This window comes from Perca flavescens, chromosome 6 (genome assembly GCF_004354835.1).
Source record: "Perca flavescens isolate YP-PL-M2 chromosome 6, PFLA_1.0, whole genome shotgun sequence".
NCBI classification, from domain to species: domain Eukaryota; kingdom Metazoa; phylum Chordata; class Actinopteri; order Perciformes; family Percidae; genus Perca; species Perca flavescens.
The window spans coordinates 21,552,338-21,570,594 of record NC_041336.1 but is presented as its reverse complement, the minus strand read 5'-3'; the positions used below and the strand labels follow the sequence as shown (position 1 = coordinate 21,570,594).

Below are 18,257 nucleotides of genomic sequence, written 5' to 3'. Positions count from 1 at the left end.
AATATTTATTTCATTCTGATTTGCTGACTGTATAGGCATAAAAAGAAGAAATAAATTCACTGTACATGCTTGTGTGTTGTGTACCTGCACCATAGAGTTTTCTGGGATAGGAGTTATGGTCTTGAAGGTGTTTCTCATCTGTTCGACACAATGAGGAACATATTTTTCAAACAGTATGGTAAGGTGGGCCCTTTCTGTCTGACGTTCTCGTTGGTCAATCCAGCTGGCCACGTACCTAAGCAGGAAGGATTTATTTTATATTGCTGTGCTGTTCTGATCAGGATCTGAATCAGTGTCCCTTGTCTTTACAATACAACATTTACACAACATGGTCACTTTGGTGCAACAAGCACGACACATAAAGAAGATAATACTATACAAAAATAGCATTGTATTGAAAACTTCAAAAGTGTTTTGATATTATGTGAATACAAATAGTGTGACTCACGGGTTCCAGCCCAGATCCTGTTGGTTAACATAGAGAATACCTGCTCTGGACACAGTAGCAGGAGTGGCTGTCCTTAGGTGACTGATCTCAAACACCAGTCTCATTGATGAAGTGAGTGGCACACGTTCATTACTGGCCAGAGTCAGGACCTAAAAGATGTAATGTAGCATTACGGTTTCCAAATATAACATTTGAATGGTCAATATGACGGACAAGATGATAAGGAAAACCTTCATATCTCATCAGGTTTGACAGACGTGCTTTAAAATATTTCAAAGGCACAAGATCACTGTGACATGATTCATCGCTGTGAAAAAAGACCTCAAAGTACTCACACTCCAGGAAGTGATTGCTGAAGCAGGGAGAAAGAAACATCTTTTTCTATCTATACCACCTTGGTTGCCATGTGTTGTACAATAGTGTATGAGTGAACAGGAGGGAGGTACCTTGTTGTCATCCATCACTGTGTTGAGTGATTCAATCCACATCGGATCAATGTCTCCATCCAACACAATCCACTTAGGTCCTATGTGGGAGATGTTTGCTTGCTCTCGCATCACTGATGAAAGCAAACCTTACACAGAGATTGAACAACTGGGATTACAAGGTATTAGCACTGTTTACATCTAGTATGAGTTAGCACTGGTACATGCATTTTAAATGTTGTTATTCTTCTCATTTAAAACTAGCTCTTTACCATCTTTCCACTCTCGAGTTGTGTGATGGATAAAGCCAAACAATTCATCTCTGTCTACCGCCTTTGGATTGAGGTCATTCCATACCGGCTTCCTCTTCAAGTTTACATAGGTTTTGTGGAGAACTCTCAATATCTGTTGAAAAAATAAAAACCTGTCATGTGATGTACCAAACATAAAAAAACAACTAAATTGAGTATTTACTTTCACAATTTTTAAGGCAAACAAATCTAACCTGGCTTTTCCCAGTCCCTGCATTTCCAACAACAAAGACAGAATGACGCACCGCCATGAGTTCCTCCAACTGCATCACCTGACAAAATAAATGTAAAAAAAAAAAAAAAAAAAAAAAAAGATTATTGCATTCTTTTTTTAAGCATTGTCCAGGTATACACCAAATAATGTCAAACCTTGAGGACGAATGTCTCTTCAGGCTGGAGTCGGAGCTCCAGTGTGGTCTTTCGGATGGCCTTTTCAAATTCACAGTCTCTCTCTCTCTCCACCTCCAGGCCTGGGAACAGGTCTCCCAGCAGTCCCAAGAAGATAGTCACATCCTCACTCACAATTTTAGGCATGTTGAAGTCCCTCAGCGCACGCATCAGCACCTGGAGAATAAAGTGCATTTGCAGATTATATAAGACAATGAGTCTTCTTCTTGTGGCTGTGAGATGACATACACATGAAAGTCACCTGATCCTCTGGTCTACTCTTGTCTCTTCTTCTCAGTGCCCCTGCCACAACCAGAACAGACTTGACAGCACGCAAACCCCAATCATAGTGGTCCTAATAGACAAAGGAGAATAGACAGTAAAGATGTGTATTCCTGTGCTTACGCTTACCATAAATCATATCATATAAAGTACTAAGATTAATTGAATGATCTCATGCATCTCTGTGCTCCTGAGATATACTGTAGCTGAAAAGATGTATTATTGATGCTCCCTGTTCTAATCCAACATTATGAAATATAACAGTGCTATCAGGTGCTTTTCTCCTACCTGCTTAGAGAGCAGTTCTTTGCAGAGAGTGTACAGAGTAATAAACTTCCTGGCTAAAAGCTTAGCACTACGGAAGCCCTCTGCCACCAGCATTATCTCACAAATAAGCTCTGTGTCAGGCACCACCATGGCACAGGGTCTACAACAGGACACAGACAGTGCAGACAATAAACTTAAAGCTGAGTAAAAGCATATTATAAATAAAGTTACTATATCACTCTCACCTGAAAAGAGCCTTGAGGTTCTCAGGTAGCTCCGTCCTGCCTGCATAGCCGGGGTTCATAGTGATGAAAATCCCCACAGAGGGCTTTAAGACAATGTCTTTATCTAAAAAGAGGAACCTGTGAGGTTGTATAGAGAGTTAACACATTTTCACATTCACAATAAAGGCTTCATGTATTCAGCTTAAACTGGTTACCTTTTCTTTTTAGAGCGAATGGCACCCTGTATAGTTTTGACCTGCACTGCCACAACTGACAGAACATCCACAGCGATACGATTGAACTCATCAAAGCAGCCCCATGCTCCAGTCTGGGCCAGACCCTTGTAGATATTTCCAATCGACTGAACGTGAACAAAATTAGATTTTGCGTTTGAACACATGTCACATAATCAAGACGATAAACTGACCAAAGGGAATAACTGTGAAGTGTCCACTAAATGAATTTTGCACCTTGTAATCCATCTGCTCAGAACAGTTGAAGATGTATACCATGACACCCATGGCTCTGCCGAGATCCTTAGTGGTCTCAGTCTTCCCTGTTCCAGCGGGGCCAGCCGGGGCTCCACTCATGGTCAGGTGGAGTGACTGAGTTAAAGTGATGTAGCACCTAAGCATATACAGAGAGACACACATTTGCTGTTTAGCAATGCTGAATGTAGGGAATGTATTAAAAGTATTGTTCCAAGCATAGACTGAAAACTGATAAGCAGCAGAGTTACCGGTCTGTGAGGGGAGTGATGACTAGACGAGGTGTATTTCCAAGATACTCATAGGAGTAAAGGAACTGAGCATCACAGATGTTAACGAAACAGTGATGCTGCTGCTCATACCAGCAATGCCGGAGCTGGGAAAGCCACTGGAAGGCCTGTGAGGTGGCAACCTGTGAACACACGTGATTGCTGTTAAACTATGTCAAAAAGAGCATATGTCACAAGAGATATGTGCAGCAGGTAGTATGATGATCATAACTAGTTCAAATATTGTCTTGTTTAAGCCCATAGTCTATAATCTAGTGTTTCCATTTGGTGAAATTGAGGCTGTGGCTCTCTTGTTTATTTTGTGCAATAAAAATGTAAAAAGTCAGGAACTACACTGTTCCTATTCAGGTTATTTTAATTGTTAACTCACACTTTAAGAAAGTTAGTTTTTCTTGTTGCAGCATATAGGTTGCAAATGGAGAATTGAGCGGTTACCATATGTGAATAGGGCTGGGCTATAAGGAGAAAATTAGATATCATGATATTCTTGACCAAATACCTCGACATCGATATTGTGGCGATATCATAGGGTTGACAATTGGTGCTTTAACAAAATATCTTCACACTTAGATTTGAGATAGATAATCATCAGTAATGTGGACATAATGTCTAAGTGGGGAAAAGGCAAATAACAGAACAGCTAGAACAGTCTGGTAAGTTCAGAAAAGTACATGACTTTACTGTAACGCAGCCTTTAAAACCAGGAAAAGACAACACTTATGTCATTCACGATATTACAATATCCAAAATCTAAGACAATATCTAGTCTCATATTACAATATCGATATTATATTGATATATTGCCCAGCCCCAGTTGTGAATTTCAGTAAATTATATTCTAACCTACGAAAGCAAAATTGAAAAAAAAAACATTGTTCTTATACACACCTATATGATGAGGAAAAAAATGTCATAATGCAAAAGGAAATCATATGATTCAATTGCGATTACCTTTTGGGCAATGAGGCTGGCAACAATGTCTCTGGCGTGGACATCAATAGTGCATAAAGTCATAATCTTCTGTCTGTCGCCTGAGCTCAGCTCTCCCAGCAGCATGCCGATCAAGAAGTTGAGTTGGGAAATCTAGAAAAAAAACCAGATTTAAAGCAATGGTGAGGAAAATAGACAGAAGTTAAGAAATGCGTGCCAATTTAAATTCACACATGTGATTGAATTGGCAACAATCTGATATAAAATTGCATGGTTCACATTTCTTGTTTCATATGTAATGTAAAGTATTCAAAGTCATTAAAACTTCAATCCATGCTGAACAACAAGCACAGTCGGTATATGAATGTGGACCGTGTGGACAATTTGACAGAAACACAATTAAAAGTAGTCTTTTGTTCTTGTTTTGACTGAAACATCACTGGATGTCTTGCATTTATCACTGGTCCTGTATGACAGCAGATCCAATCAGTGCAGAACGTTGAAGGAAGAGAGCGATTATTCAAACAGGAAACCAAGGGCATGCTAACCTTAAATAGTGCTGATGAAACTGACAAGAGTGATAATACAACTGTGAGCATAGCCCACAACGAGGTCCTACAAACCCAGCTCGGGTCACTGACTCTGATGTGATTATGATAGTATTATAGAAAATGTGTCCATCGTCTTTAGCAGTTCCCACTTCACTCACAGATTAAACACAAATCAGAATAATACTATCTTCATATTTATATGTGTGTAGATATAAAAATAAATGAAGGCAGTTACTTTTTCCTAAAATTTTATTTTATCGCAATAATGCACCTTCACACCTACTTTCAATTAGTACATTAACGGATGTAATAAAATTGATAGTAATCCAGAGGTGTTGATTTATGAGAGTTGTTAAGGGCTATTGTTTGTTGTGGTGTTCTACAGGATCCTAATTTTGTAAGCAGTTTTTCTTATTTGAAAATATTGCGTACACCTTGCAAAATAATTGTCAAATTCAACACCACAAATTATGGCATCATTATTTTATTATTGAATCAAAACCCCTCATCCTATTAACAAAATATGTAAATATTATCTTTACCTGCATCTTTCAAATTGATGTGGCCATGTTTTTGAAACTGTGTAATTTTTCATCTGATGGTCATAAATGATCTGTAACAGGAAACGAGACTTACAGTGAAAAGAACGCTATTTTTATATAGATTTTATTAAAGCATCTGTCCGGGTCCGATTTTTCTGATGGGTCACAGATTTCGGAGTAACACCTGAAAAGCCTGTGTTAAAGCCAGGTAAAAGGCAAAGGGAGATTTCTTTATACAGGCCTAATTGTATTCTAATTTTTATTTTAGAAGTTATATGATGTAGTTATGGCTGATACTGAGGCAGAACCATTACGGGAAAAAAAAGGAAATTAAACAAATAACTAAAAGCTAAAAAGGAAAGTGAAAGACAACGGCGAAACCCCGAGTTACACACTCTGTCAGGCTTTCAACAGATAGAGACAATTACGGGACTGTAAATGATTCAAAAACGTTCCCGAATTGACCCTCAGGTATGTAATATATCTATTTCTTTCATAAAATAACTTTACAATGTGCAATGTGGTTGTATGCCAGACGTTTTATTCCTTTTAGTCTGTGTTTGTGTTGGTCTACTTTTTTCTTTTTACTTGTCCCACAGTAGTCGTTTAACGCGTACGTGGATTTCATGAAATGCGCTATATAAATCTAAGTTGTTATTACGTTCATTGCTACAACAATCTCTTATTGCTTTGGCTTGTGACACAGTGACAGTGATAAAGTTACCCGGTTTAGCTCACGATACATCCAAGAATGCAACACTTGAAATGCAACGATGCATCTGTAATGTATTGTCTTATTGTAAATTAATGATTTTCTGTCGGAGCAAAATATTCATCGCGACTATATGTCCTCCTGGTAACGCTTACTTAGTAATCTACAGTGGGTAATACAGCACTGTAGAGAAAAGACCTTTACGACAGCAGGCGTGGTAAAAACAATACCACTTTTGTCCAAAGCGGCCGCTAGAATCAACACAAATTAAAAGTTAAATAGATCCACTTTAAGCATCAGCAACCTCAACATGAGGTATCTGAAACACTATACCTATTGACCCATTAAGCAAATATTTATTTTTTTGTCAGCTTTTCTTCCAACTTTGCTGCATTTAATTTAAATCTTATCTTATCATCATATAATGTACCTGTTTCTTGTTGTAGTCTTTTAGTGCAGACTCAAATCCTTCCTCAAGTCTTTTAAACACAAGCTCCATATCATTGCTCCACCAGATCTGAGATCCAGTGAGAGCTACTTGGGCAGGGAAGTCGAGAATCCACTGCTCTCTGGGCCTGTCCTCGTACACAGACACAGCCTCAGACAGGTGACCCCTGACACATTCCTTCATAGACTCCTCCAGACAAGAAAGCCATGCCTCCACCTAATGTAAAGTAATTTTACAATTAGTTACCTTATAAAATGTGATAGCTAATTCAGATTCTTTGATACTGAATGTGATCTTACCGGCCCGTAACAGCAACATTCAGTCTGGAATGGGACATATTCCCTCTCTTTGCTGTACATTCCAACTGCAAGTTTAGGATTATCCAAATGTTCATTTTGGGCAAACTCGAGATTTGACATGTTGTCAAATAATTTTGAGAGGTGTACAGTTACCTGTAAAAGACAGTCATTTAATTTTTCAAAGCAGACACAGTAGTGAAATAGTAACACAAGACAAATACTTAAAACAAAAATGAAGGGAAATACTAAAGTACATAAATGTACAGTACCTCTCTGGGGCGACTCCCTTTTGAGAGGATGTCCAACAAGTCTGCAGATGAAATAAAGTAGAATCGTGGAAAGGCAAGTCTCTTTGTTTCCAGGTATTCAGCAAGAGCCTTTTCACACAGTGCCAGCCTGTGGAAAGAGAAAGTATGGGAAGTGTGAGCACAACACATCAAACTGAGAGCAGTATAATGAAAGTGCAATTAAATGAAAATGAACCTTCTTTGTAGATCCTCTAACTTCTCAAATAGATGAGGTTTGTCGGTGGCCTCAATGACATTTTTAGTTTTAGCACTGTCAAACATTAACTCCTGAAAGAACCAAAATCGCCATGTTTACAATGACAAAAACAATGACATTTGCAATACTACATGACCGGCATATAAGTGCAGACCTGAAACTCTGCATCTATAGCTTGAAATCTGTGTGCATCTGCAGGCAGCTGTTGGCAGATGTCGTCACAGCTTTTGAAAATGCTCTCCAGGTAGGCCCATGTCCTTTGAACCTCCATCCAGACCATCAGCACAGAGTCAGCTACAGTCAGCTGTTTCTGTAGTTCCACTACCTGGAACAGGAAGTGACGTACATGCTTGCTCTGAAAGATGCCCTGGAGCTGTACCTTGAGGATGGAGACATAGAGACATGAGTACAGCCTATCAAAAGGATTCGGTCCTATTAAAAATTCACATACACCAAACTACCACCCAACCTGTGGCAATGGAAAGTAATATCTTAATAACCTTAACCTCATAACATATGTCAGTTTAATTTCAATGCATATTCAAGCTAATCAGCATACCATGCCATAAAAAAATGGGGGAGGGAAACAGTCTGTTTACACAAAGATCTCGGCACTAAAGCGGTAAGACTTTAATTGCTGTCTATAACCCCCCACCCCTACCCCCACCAATACATCTGGTGGACATGTCCAAAGACAGCCACGGTGCAACAATGCCCTGTCTCCTAAAGCAGCTATAAATCTAAGGACTCAATAGGGACCTCTCTACACTCAGCTGTGCTGTTAGACAGTCAGACAGGGCGACCCCTTTCTGCACTCTCATCTCTATTCAGCACTTAACTATCAGTGCTTCTCAAAGACATCTGATCTTCACAGCCATTGTGTCCACTAAAAAGTCACACATACAATCTTTGTATTAATATCAGTAGCTTATATATTTACCTGGTGATCTTCAAGAGTTTCAATAAGTTCCTGGTCACATTTAAGTAGTGGCACAGAGGTTTGGCAATGATCTTCATATGAAAGCTCCATGGATGCCCAAGTTTTACTTATTTCGGTCACAACCTGAAATAAAAAGAAATTGGACAGCATAATGATAACATGTTAGAATACAAACTGTCTTACTGTATTTACTTAGTTACTCCTAAACCAAATATAGCAACTAAAACTGTCCAATTAAAACCATGTATTTATGTAATCTATAAATTTAGTTACTTAAGATTAAGTGTTCCTTTATTAATTGAGAAAATTGTCATTCTTCTTATGCAAAATCAACCATTATTTGAGGATTATCTGAAAAATACACAAAGCTGAACACAGACTCATGAAAAGTTGATGTCTTGGAGATACATGGTTTTCACAGGACATACATATTTAATGGACCATGTTCATAAGGTTGACTTGTTGACTTTTTCATAATGCAAAATGACTCTTGATGTTGATCTGTTCGACCACAAAATCAATTAATTGAAGAAGAACCTTCTCTATGGCCATTTCTTTGACCGCCTTATCCACTATGTTGCGAACTTCGTCTTCCAATGAATGGAGCTGCAGAGCCAAGAGGTCCTCCAAGGTGGTACTGTCAGTCACAGTGAAGTCCATCTATTTCAAAATAATTATTGTCATGATGCAAAGCCTTCGATATTGCAAGGAAAAACATTGCTCTGTAGTATGACCTCTGCTGTGTGTACTTACCTTTGTTGTCCTAATTAGCTGCACCCAGTGGTGCTCTCGTATTGCCAGGTTCTGTAGCTGACTCACAGCCCGCAGTGACGTCAACAGGTTCTTTACATAAAGGTCTAACCCAGAATACACATCCCACACGCGAGCCTCTTTGTCAAGCTTGCGTATGTCCTACACAAACAGAAGGTAGGTAAACATACTGTAGTTAGTTATTAGAGGCATCTGTTACAAATAGCAATGGTGCATGACAGTAAGACAGCGGGAGAGATGCGCTGGTGTGATGTAGCGCTGTCGGTGACCGCACCTTGGCAAACCTCCTCAATTCTGCATCCATCTGGTCGACGTTTATCCGCCTCCATTTGGTCATTGTCCAGTTTTTGACACTGCTCTATATAGATAAAGAAGCATGCAGATGGGTCAATGGGCTGAAGGGTACTTAATGGGGACATTTAAAGGATACAGGGTATTTAAAGAATCAATGACCAACTGTCCAAGAGGACAGACTGGTCAAGTTATTGAGTTATTGGGGCATGTTAGTGGGGTGATGAGGCCAACTGTATTTCCTTTTACTCCAGAATAGTGACATTTAAGTATACAGTATACATTAAGCTACTTACTTGAACAAAAACAACAATGTCCCACAGTTCTTTTAGGACTGCAATCTCTCGTCTGCAGAGCTTGATGTCTCTGTAGTCAGGAATAGTAACCTCAAACAGATTTGTGGACTCCTGTAGCTCCGCTACCTCTTTCTCCATGTCTCTGACAGCTTTTTCAGACTAGAAAAAAAAACACATGGTCATTGTTATCCAAAGTGTACAGTATAATACAATGTTTTTTCAATACTAAAATCAAGCAATGAATAAACTCCTACTTTCTCCAGACTGATGTAGGGATGCACCGCACTGTAAGTGAAGGGCGCTGTTGCTCTGAACATCTCCCTGAATTTGCTTTGTTTCACCTGAAAAATAAGTCGTTTAATTGTTTTTTACACTAAGATTTGAAATACAATAGCTTCAACACTGCACATAAAAGTTTTTATGTCACCTCAAATGTCATGCATCGTCTCCGTATAACCATCACTTCTGCATTCTGCATGGGCGCCACCTCATGCCTCACTTTTAAGGCCAATTTTTTCGCCCCACTCCATTTCTCAGGAAGTTCCTATAAAGATAAATGTCTTGATTTTTAATATTTTTATTTTTAAAAGATGAATGGCCACAAAATTTATTTTATGTATGAATTTGTTACGTAATTTTAGTTAGTACTTAAAAAGGTGGAAAGACAATAAGCACATTAACCCATTCCTTTCCTCACCTCCAGCTGCGAATAGACCTGGTCTGGTATGGTTACTCCATACTGTTCCAATAGGATTATTGTGTCTCTAAAAGGCTCAAACATCTTGTCTGTGGCTGCTTGTCTGTCTCTGACAGCCAACAGGTGACTCATCACTTCCACCAGGCCACGGTGGTTTCCCGTAGCCACAGGCTGGCCTAGTCCTTCAACAGTGGCTCGGACAAACTTCTGCAGCTCATCAAGACTGAGTGGAAAAGCATGCACAGTGAGAACAACTGATGTTACAATTTGGTCTGCATTTAATAGCCATACAGAAATGGATTTTTTACCTGTTAGTGACATATGTCAAGAGGTGTTCTTTAAAAAGCCAGCTCCACTTCTTTACAGTGTTAAGAAGGCTCACTTTAAAGAACTTGATATCAACCCGAAACCATCCATCGAATACTCTGAAGTCTTCAAGCTTGGAAATTTCAGCATACAGATCCTCATAATAATCTATCTGTAAATTTAAGACCACAACAGAGTTTACAATTCAGACATTTGCCATGTATGGGAAATGTGACTCATGATTTAAAAAAAGCATTTTACCTGTTCTTTGAAATTTTCGATTGTAGGTGGGCTTTCAGGGAGTGCATCTGCTCTAAAGGCCTCCATCTCTTCAGCTGTAAGTACACGTCCATACAGGAGAAACTGTCTGAGAAACTCAGCCCTGTCATCTTGCCAGAGATGGGTGTAGCAGTCAAACTTTCTCTGGTAACTTATCGCTTTCTTGAGGCACTTCTCCACTCGCTCCATTATTTCTTGTCTCAGGTCTAACAAATCCAGCATGTCATCCATTACATCCTGCAAGAGTTATATTACATTAAATATAACATGAGAATAATCTACTATTTGTAGAAGAATGCACTATAAATCAGTTTTTTTTTTAACATCCAAATCTACAGTACAGCAGAGTACCTGGTAGCTCTCCATGCTATGATGAGCAGCCACTCTGTTGATATTCACTGAAGTCTTGAATATGTCTCCGACCAGCCCTTCTATCAGCTCATAGAGGCCTTCACCTGAATCTTGCTCCAACGATGGGAGGAAAACCATTCTTGAGCTACTCAGCATCAACTGAGCCTCAAAGAGAGGTGACTGGTTGGGCCAGGATTCCATGTTGTCCACAAAGAACTGTAGAGAGTGGCTGATGTAGCTGAAGAGCCCCTCCACCACCATCTCATCCACATACTCCAGGTAGGACTGCCATGCTTCTGACGCAGGGTCAGCATGGAAAAGGACCATATTCTCCTGATGAAATTGTAGGATATTGGAGAGACTGTGAGCACTGTCAATGTTTGGACTTGTATCACTTTTGATTTCTAGGGATTGTACAGGTTGACACATTTAATCGTTTCTACTTCCGAATAACTAGAGCATATTTATTTACATGGCTTCCCAAGTATTGGGACATGTTAAAATAAAATATATCAAGCAAAATCTTTTTTTCAGTTAAATTTAACTGATTAGAACTAAAAGGTCAGAAAAGTAATAAAAGGTCCCATGACATGGTGCTCTTTGGAAGCATTTATATAGGCCTTAGTGGTCCCTTAATACTGTATCTGAAGTCTCTTTCCCAAAATTCAGCCTTGGTGCAGAATTACAGCCACTAGAGCCAGTCCCACAATGAGCTTTCCTTAGGATGTGCCATTCTGTGTCTGTAGCTTTTGAGGAGGAGAGAGGGGGGGCAAGGTGGATGTTGGGGGTGTGGCCTTGATCAACTGCCACTTTGCTCGTTTGAAAGCCATGATGTCTCTCTCTCTCATGGGTGGGCCAAATTCTCTGGGCGGGCAAAGCAGAGAAAGGGGAGGTAACCTTGCTCCTTATGACCTCATAAGGAGCAAGATTCCAGATCGGCCCATCTGAGCTTTCATTTACTCAAAGGCGGAGCAGGATACCCAGGGCTTGGTTTACACCTATCGCCATTTCTAGCCACTGGGGGACCATAGGCAGACTGGGGAAACTCATATTAATGTTAAAAAACATCATAAAGTGAAATTTTCATGCCATGGGACCTTTAAAAAAACTCTGGACTGTTAATGGTACAGGACAGATAAGGGTTAGGTTTTGATGTATCTTATTATATCTGCATTATGCTAAGGAAAATGAATCAAAAGACAAACACAAATTCTGAAATTAATAAATGTAATTAAACAAGGTTTTAAAATGTCTGCAGAGTTGTCCTTTTAATGTTATGTAATCTGATGAAGATAAATATATCTACAACATGCTAAAAGGTTTTGGAACCACAGCAATAATTTAATATTTATTGTGTTTACTTACACACAAGTATTCATGAAAAATCTGTGATATACAAGAGTGAATATTATCCAGCCATACCCACCTGCACCAGCTGGTAGATAGAGTATCCTTCCTTCTTCATGGAGCTGTATTTCTTGTTGACACGGTCTCCCCTGTCTTCCAGCTGTATGAGCGAGCCTTTCTTGTTGTCCTTTCTGCAAAACATGGCCTGTTTGCTCCATCCCTTCATTATTGACTGGAGGGCTTCGCAGTTTTCCTTGGCTCTACTGACTCGACATTCAAGGTCACGGACCAGGTCTTTGGTGGTGCTAATGAAGCTCCAGCAGTCCGGGTCCTGCCATGTCAAGTCGGACTCTGCTCCTGTCAACTGCACGTCTATGGACTCTAGTTCAGCTCTGATGAGAGGAAGTTCCACCTCTAGCACGGTCTGCTTTAGCTTGTTGTACCATTGTACTAAAAGCTGCAGACTGCTCACATACTGCAAAATACAAGTGGAAATATATTAGATATATTAGGAGATGCAGAAAAGGATAGTAGGAAAGACATATTGCTTATTGTTCAACTCAAAAAAGGTGTGCATGAGTCTAAGAGAGCCCATAATGTAATATGTTGTTTCTTACCTTTGTGAACATGTCACGCTTCTCAAATACTGCCATTGCAGCTGCAGGGATCTTGAACTGACCTAGAGTCTGAATATTCTTCACATCTTTCAAGACTTCGGTCAGCTGAGGAGTGAAAGGAAATTAACCCATCTACATAATCACAGTGGAGTGGTAGTAAAATGTTTTGTCTTAACAGACACCCTTGGAGAATATAACAACTAAATAGATGTAACAAATAACTATTCCCTCTGTCAGGATGGCTATGTTTTTGCACTTGTTACTAAGTCTGTCAGCACTATGTTAAAAAACTTATGAACATATTTTTTCAAAACATTAAATGAGAGATACAGCTTGACCCAAGGATAATTGACCCCAATTAATTGGTGACCTGCATCTGGGTTTTGCAACATTATAAGAATATTGTTCTACAGCCATACCTACTAAACTAAAGGATACTAACAGAGATTTCAATTTTAAAGGTTGTTGAAGGCATGTCAGCAGTGTGTCTAACAGTAATGTCTAACAGTAAGTTGGACAATTATTTAGCATTGGAGTATGTTCAATGTGCTTTCTAGTTTGTAGGGATATTACATAATTTACCTTTGGATTGAAGTTGAGTGAGATCAGGTCAGAGGCTTTATTTCTGGAGATGAGGGGCTGGTTCAGGTTGATCAGGCAGGCCTGTTCCAAACCATTACACCATTCAGAGTAAATGTCCTTCTCATATTGGTCCAGGAGACTCAACATCTCCATGTACATCTGGTACTCCTTTGCCATCTCTATACCTCCCGCAGGCCTGGAAATATTGCATAATTTTGATTGATATTGTTATTTTTAAGCCTTTAGCCTTAAAAGGTCCCATGTCATGACTTTATGAGGTTTTTTAACATTAATATGAGTTCCCCCAGCCTGCCTATGGTCCCCCAGTGGCAAGAAATGGCGATAGGTGTAAACCAAGCCCTGGGTATCCTGCTCTGCCTTTGAGAAAATGAAAGCTCAGATGGGCCCATCTGGACTCTTGCTCCTTATGAGGTCATAAGGAGCAAGATTACCTCCCCTTTCTCTGCTTTGCCTGCCCAGATAATTTGGCCCGCCCCTGAGAAAGAAAGAGACATCATGGCTTGCAAACAAGCAAAGGGGCAGTTGGTCAAGGCCACACCCCCACCCTCCACCTTGCCCCCCCCACCCCTCTCTCATCTTCAATAGCATTTAAAGCTACAGACACAGAAATGGCACATCCTAAGGAAAGCTCATTGTGGGAATGGCTCTAGTGGCTGTAATTCCGCACCAAGGCTGAATTTCGGGAAAGAGACTTCAGATACAGTATTAGGGGACCACTGAGGCCTATATAAAAGCATCCAAAAAGCAGCATGTCATGGGACCTTTAAGCATTTAAAATCACCAATAGCTAGCGCTTCTCACTCTATGCACTGTATCTCTATCTATCTATACATCTTTCTGACAAGGTATTGTTTGTAACTAATTAATTTACTGGAAATAGTCTGGTTTTTTTACTGACATGTCAAACAGTAATTTGATTTTTTCCCATGGTGTTTGAATGCGTTCTCTGAGCATTTTTGCCCACTTTAAAGCTCCAGATGTGTGAGCCATGTTCTTAGTCAGACCACTCTCCATCTATAAACAAAGAAAGAATGAAACAAAGTTGTTACATGGATAATACATGTTGTGCCTTGAATGCATATTGCTAATATAACATTTTGCTTCCAGTACCTGATTGTGCTGCGATTTAAACAGATATTTACATCTCTCCAGCTCTTCTCGAAAATGTTGCTGCAGTAGAACGAAGTTGGGACTGAATATCTGTCTGATTTGTCTTCTCTCCAGGAAGGGTTCAACAATAGTTAGCAGCTAAAGGACAAAAAACAAATTTGTTGGTGTGTTGATGTTAGTGATAGTACTGTCACTAACTATTCACTTTATCAGTACTATCATCACCATCATCCTAAAATCCATTCCTGCTTACTTTAAATGCTGATTCCAGTCCTGAGCAATCCTTAAAGGCCAAGCATAGAAGGCTGGCAAGGCGGCATTCAAAGTCCACAATCCTCACTTTCAAATTCTTATACTCGTTTTCAAAATCCTTATGAGTGGATGAGAGTGAACAACTTAACTTAAATTAATGAGGGACACGAGTGTAAAATTGTGGATTATGAATATATGCAGTAGCTGTTCATGGAAATCCTAATAAGCAGTATGAATGCCAATATGTAATCTAAATACAAATAATTTCACCTGAGAGTTTAAGTCAAGGTGGCTGTTTTCACTGTGCTTCAACGATTGGCAGAGATTACTAAACTCTTTGTACATCTGAGCTGCACGCTCACTGAAGAGTTTGCCGTTAAGTCCACCAAATTCCAGCTTTTCGATCCTTTGAAAGTCCAGCATAATTTCAAACAAGTCCTGCAAAGATAACAAATTGTTATAGGAAAACCACATATATTACCTAACAGTGACACCTGAATACAAAAACAAATATCTGATCTCACCTCCAGCTGTAGCATACGATTAAAAAACTGGTTGAAACGTGCAAAAATCATGCCAGATGGGAAATCCCAGGGTGCATGTTTCACATGGTTGGCCAACCTCTCCCTCTGGGTCTGGTAACTGTCTCTGAAACATTTGAAGACTTTTACCACCTTCTTTAACATTTGTAGACTTTCCTCTGGATCCTCTCTGAGTAGCAGATCCACAGAGAGGTATGTGGAAGCCTATAGGGTGAAAGATTGTATATCTGTGAATTTGTTTAGCCAATAACTGAAGTCAGAGTAACAACAACAGACCAGCATCAGCAAAGCGTAACTGACAAAATTCCATGCACTGTGTCTAAACAAAAAAAGCAATCGCAAATTAATGTAACACGTATATGTCACTCGATGTATTCAATCGTTACAGGTGTTTGGAATGAGGATTCCTACCTGCTCAATAAACAGATTGCAAAGCTCCTGCAGTAACACCACAATGCGTGCCGGTCTTTGATAAGATTGGCAGTTGGTCCAGATAAGGAACAGAGTGTGGAACATTGCAGGGATGAATGTTTCCAAGTGAGGAAATCCTTCCTTTTCCAGCTGAGTCAGTTGTGCGTGTAGTGGCTGTAGATAGAGGTCAATGTCCTGGGCTTCTTGAAGGGCTTTTGATTAAGAAAAAAAAAATTTAAATAATAAAACATATTCAGAGATAATAAGTTTGTGATCACAGTTGATCACATTATGCTGTGCATTTTATAAAGTTGCAAAATACAGTATGTCTTCTTTAGCTTTAAAAAAGGGGGCCAGCTAATATTACCATCAAATACATTTCCAATTAGAGTCTTGATTGTTGGATGATAGCTGCTATCCATCATCTCTAACATCTTTGCCATCTTCTGAACAATGGGACTCTGAAGCTACGGGGGAAAGTACCAAACACTTTAACAGACAGTGGAAAGTCAGGAGATAAAAAATAAAGTTAATAACTGTTTTAGTGAAGATCAGGAGGAAAAGGGACCATACCTGAAGATAAATGTTCTGTATATTGCTCTTCCTGGAAGCCCAAAATTTCAGCTCTGCACTGGGCCCTGGATTACAGCCTGTCATAAGTAGGTCTGATGAATCATTCTTTAGGATTTTCTGGATCAGATTGGTCCAGTTGATGACCTGGGTCTCTATGGCATGGGCAATTGCCCTGTCATAGTTATTATACCTGAGTGTGAAATTACATGTTGAGTGTATTTTAGTAATAATTACAGTAATTATAGTCCCAGGCTCTAAAATAAAACAAAATGTGTGTGATTACTTACATTTTCAAGGTGCTGTATGATTCTTCTATCCACTCTGTCGCAGTTGGGATAGGGAGGACACTTTTCCCTAAAACCTGTCCACGGACAACAGATGTCCTACTGCACATGCTCTGAACATGTCGAATGATGTCTTCAGACATCAGATTTGGCCACATCTGATGGTTTTTGTCGTTTGACAGCAGTGGAACGCATACCTTGGGAGGCGACACGGAATACATTCACTCAAAACTCATTAAGGCAGGCAAGCTAGAAATATCCATAACAAAAAACTGAGAGAACATACAACCAAATTGTTATGAGATCAAGTGTATGATGGAGGGTATACCAATCACCTGCTCAACTGTGCTTGACAGCTGAAGTAATGGTGACGGAGACAGGAGGCCAAAAAGCAGAAGTTCCCTGTAGTTTTCAGAGTTGACAAGAACAACTCTCTTCTTGAGAATATAGATGTGCTTGTTTTGGGAAACAGGTGGGACCTGCATTTGAAGTATCACAAGATTTTACTACAAATAGATAGGACACTGAAAATATGCTAAATCCGTGAATTTCAACATTTTGTAAGCGCCCTAAACTTAGCTAGCGTTAGCTTACTAGCTAGCTAGTCAAATGTAGCTACACATGCTATCAATGTAACTGTAGCTTCTATCTTAATTAATTGTAATGGAGATTTTGTAACAACCATACCTCCTTAGAAGCAACCAGACAGGCTTTTTTTGATGAAGAGAAAAATATTACAGACTCCTTTTCAAAGAAGTCTTTCAGAAGTGTTTGAAACTCTTCGTTGACGTCACTCTTGTCCCATGTTTGGCGGTGCAGTAGCCCACAAACTTTTTCCTCAACAAACTTCACTCTGACGTCCTCAAGAAAAGAAGGCACACTTTCGTCGTCGGACATGATTGATCTACGACCACGACATGCTGCTCCGTCACTTCCTTCCACAAAACGAACAATAAAAGGAAACTGATTAGTGACTGCTCCAGAAACCGTCCCCTAAATTAGCTATTAACTTCGTGTTGCAACGTTAGTTTGAAGTTTCTTCATATGACGAAAGGAGACTGGCACAAGCTGTACAGTCCTGGGGGGCGGTTCAGCATTCCGTTGCTTAGCAACAGCCACTATCCTCAATCACTGCCTGTAGCTAGATTTGGCAAGTAAGACAAACTTACTTTTTCTAGTTCCCAGTGAAAATCATGACGTTTATAAGTACAATTTAAGACCGGGTTATTTATTTCAGTAGCCTATTACTGTATGTAAGTTACTATACTACATGTTTACATGATTTTAGTTTACCAGAATATTAAGCATGCAGTTTCCTTTTTTTCTTAGAGTAACAAAACACAACAGTGTACAGTTCCAAAGGAGGCTCTAATTTGTATCCCACAATCCATATGGAGTTTTAAAATGTAATCCCTGGTGACTTGCAGTTGTGCCTTTCCACAGTGTGTACCCTGTTCTGTTCTTTGTGTTTACATTTGT

The 18,257-nt window shown here is 39.5% G+C and overlaps 1 protein-coding gene across 4 annotated transcripts in view; it reads right to left on the bottom strand.

The window, feature by feature from the left end:
• The window catches only part of si:dkey-233k19.3 (dynein heavy chain 11, axonemal), a 46,680-nt gene extending 28,849 nt beyond the window's left edge, over nucleotides 1-17,831 (bottom strand). For all 4 annotated transcript variants that reach the window (XM_028579422.1, XM_028579421.1, XM_028579423.1 and 1 more), the window contains exons 1-43: nucleotides 17,466-17,831; nucleotides 17,114-17,257; nucleotides 16,782-16,975; nucleotides 16,495-16,684; nucleotides 16,289-16,388; nucleotides 15,922-16,133; nucleotides 15,493-15,714; nucleotides 15,239-15,406; nucleotides 14,970-15,086; nucleotides 14,717-14,854; nucleotides 14,505-14,620; nucleotides 13,586-13,781; nucleotides 13,004-13,108; nucleotides 12,466-12,861; nucleotides 11,040-11,372; nucleotides 10,671-10,925; nucleotides 10,412-10,581; nucleotides 10,104-10,326; nucleotides 9,834-9,950; nucleotides 9,661-9,747; nucleotides 9,407-9,565; nucleotides 9,094-9,177; nucleotides 8,802-8,960; nucleotides 8,586-8,708; nucleotides 8,049-8,171; nucleotides 7,263-7,487; nucleotides 7,088-7,179; nucleotides 6,874-7,000; nucleotides 6,605-6,757; nucleotides 6,288-6,521; nucleotides 4,074-4,205; nucleotides 3,084-3,244; nucleotides 2,815-2,971; nucleotides 2,560-2,705; nucleotides 2,366-2,482; nucleotides 2,142-2,280; nucleotides 1,834-1,926; nucleotides 1,554-1,748; nucleotides 1,379-1,456; nucleotides 1,146-1,278; nucleotides 895-1,022; nucleotides 449-597; nucleotides 85-235 (exon numbers count right to left, since the gene is read on the bottom strand). In XM_028579422.1, coding sequence (XP_028435223.1) covers nucleotides 85-235; nucleotides 449-597; nucleotides 895-1,022; nucleotides 1,146-1,278; nucleotides 1,379-1,456; nucleotides 1,554-1,748; nucleotides 1,834-1,926; nucleotides 2,142-2,280; nucleotides 2,366-2,482; nucleotides 2,560-2,705; nucleotides 2,815-2,971; nucleotides 3,084-3,244; nucleotides 4,074-4,205; nucleotides 6,288-6,521; nucleotides 6,605-6,757; nucleotides 6,874-7,000; nucleotides 7,088-7,179; nucleotides 7,263-7,487; nucleotides 8,049-8,171; nucleotides 8,586-8,708; nucleotides 8,802-8,960; nucleotides 9,094-9,177; nucleotides 9,407-9,565; nucleotides 9,661-9,747; nucleotides 9,834-9,950; nucleotides 10,104-10,326; nucleotides 10,412-10,581; nucleotides 10,671-10,925; nucleotides 11,040-11,372; nucleotides 12,466-12,861; nucleotides 13,004-13,108; nucleotides 13,586-13,781; nucleotides 14,505-14,620; nucleotides 14,717-14,854; nucleotides 14,970-15,086; nucleotides 15,239-15,406; nucleotides 15,493-15,714; nucleotides 15,922-16,133; nucleotides 16,289-16,388; nucleotides 16,495-16,684; nucleotides 16,782-16,975; nucleotides 17,114-17,257; nucleotides 17,466-17,675 — 6,951 coding nt within the window. In that variant the 5' untranslated portion in view covers nucleotides 17,676-17,831. The remainder of the gene's footprint in view (nucleotides 1-84; nucleotides 236-448; nucleotides 598-894; nucleotides 1,023-1,145; nucleotides 1,279-1,378; nucleotides 1,457-1,553; nucleotides 1,749-1,833; nucleotides 1,927-2,141; nucleotides 2,281-2,365; nucleotides 2,483-2,559; nucleotides 2,706-2,814; nucleotides 2,972-3,083; nucleotides 3,245-4,073; nucleotides 4,206-6,287; nucleotides 6,522-6,604; nucleotides 6,758-6,873; nucleotides 7,001-7,087; nucleotides 7,180-7,262; nucleotides 7,488-8,048; nucleotides 8,172-8,585; nucleotides 8,709-8,801; nucleotides 8,961-9,093; nucleotides 9,178-9,406; nucleotides 9,566-9,660; nucleotides 9,748-9,833; nucleotides 9,951-10,103; nucleotides 10,327-10,411; nucleotides 10,582-10,670; nucleotides 10,926-11,039; nucleotides 11,373-12,465; nucleotides 12,862-13,003; nucleotides 13,109-13,585; nucleotides 13,782-14,504; nucleotides 14,621-14,716; nucleotides 14,855-14,969; nucleotides 15,087-15,238; nucleotides 15,407-15,492; nucleotides 15,715-15,921; nucleotides 16,134-16,288; nucleotides 16,389-16,494; nucleotides 16,685-16,781; nucleotides 16,976-17,113; nucleotides 17,258-17,465) is intronic.
• Nucleotides 17,832-18,257: the final 426 nt, after the last annotated feature.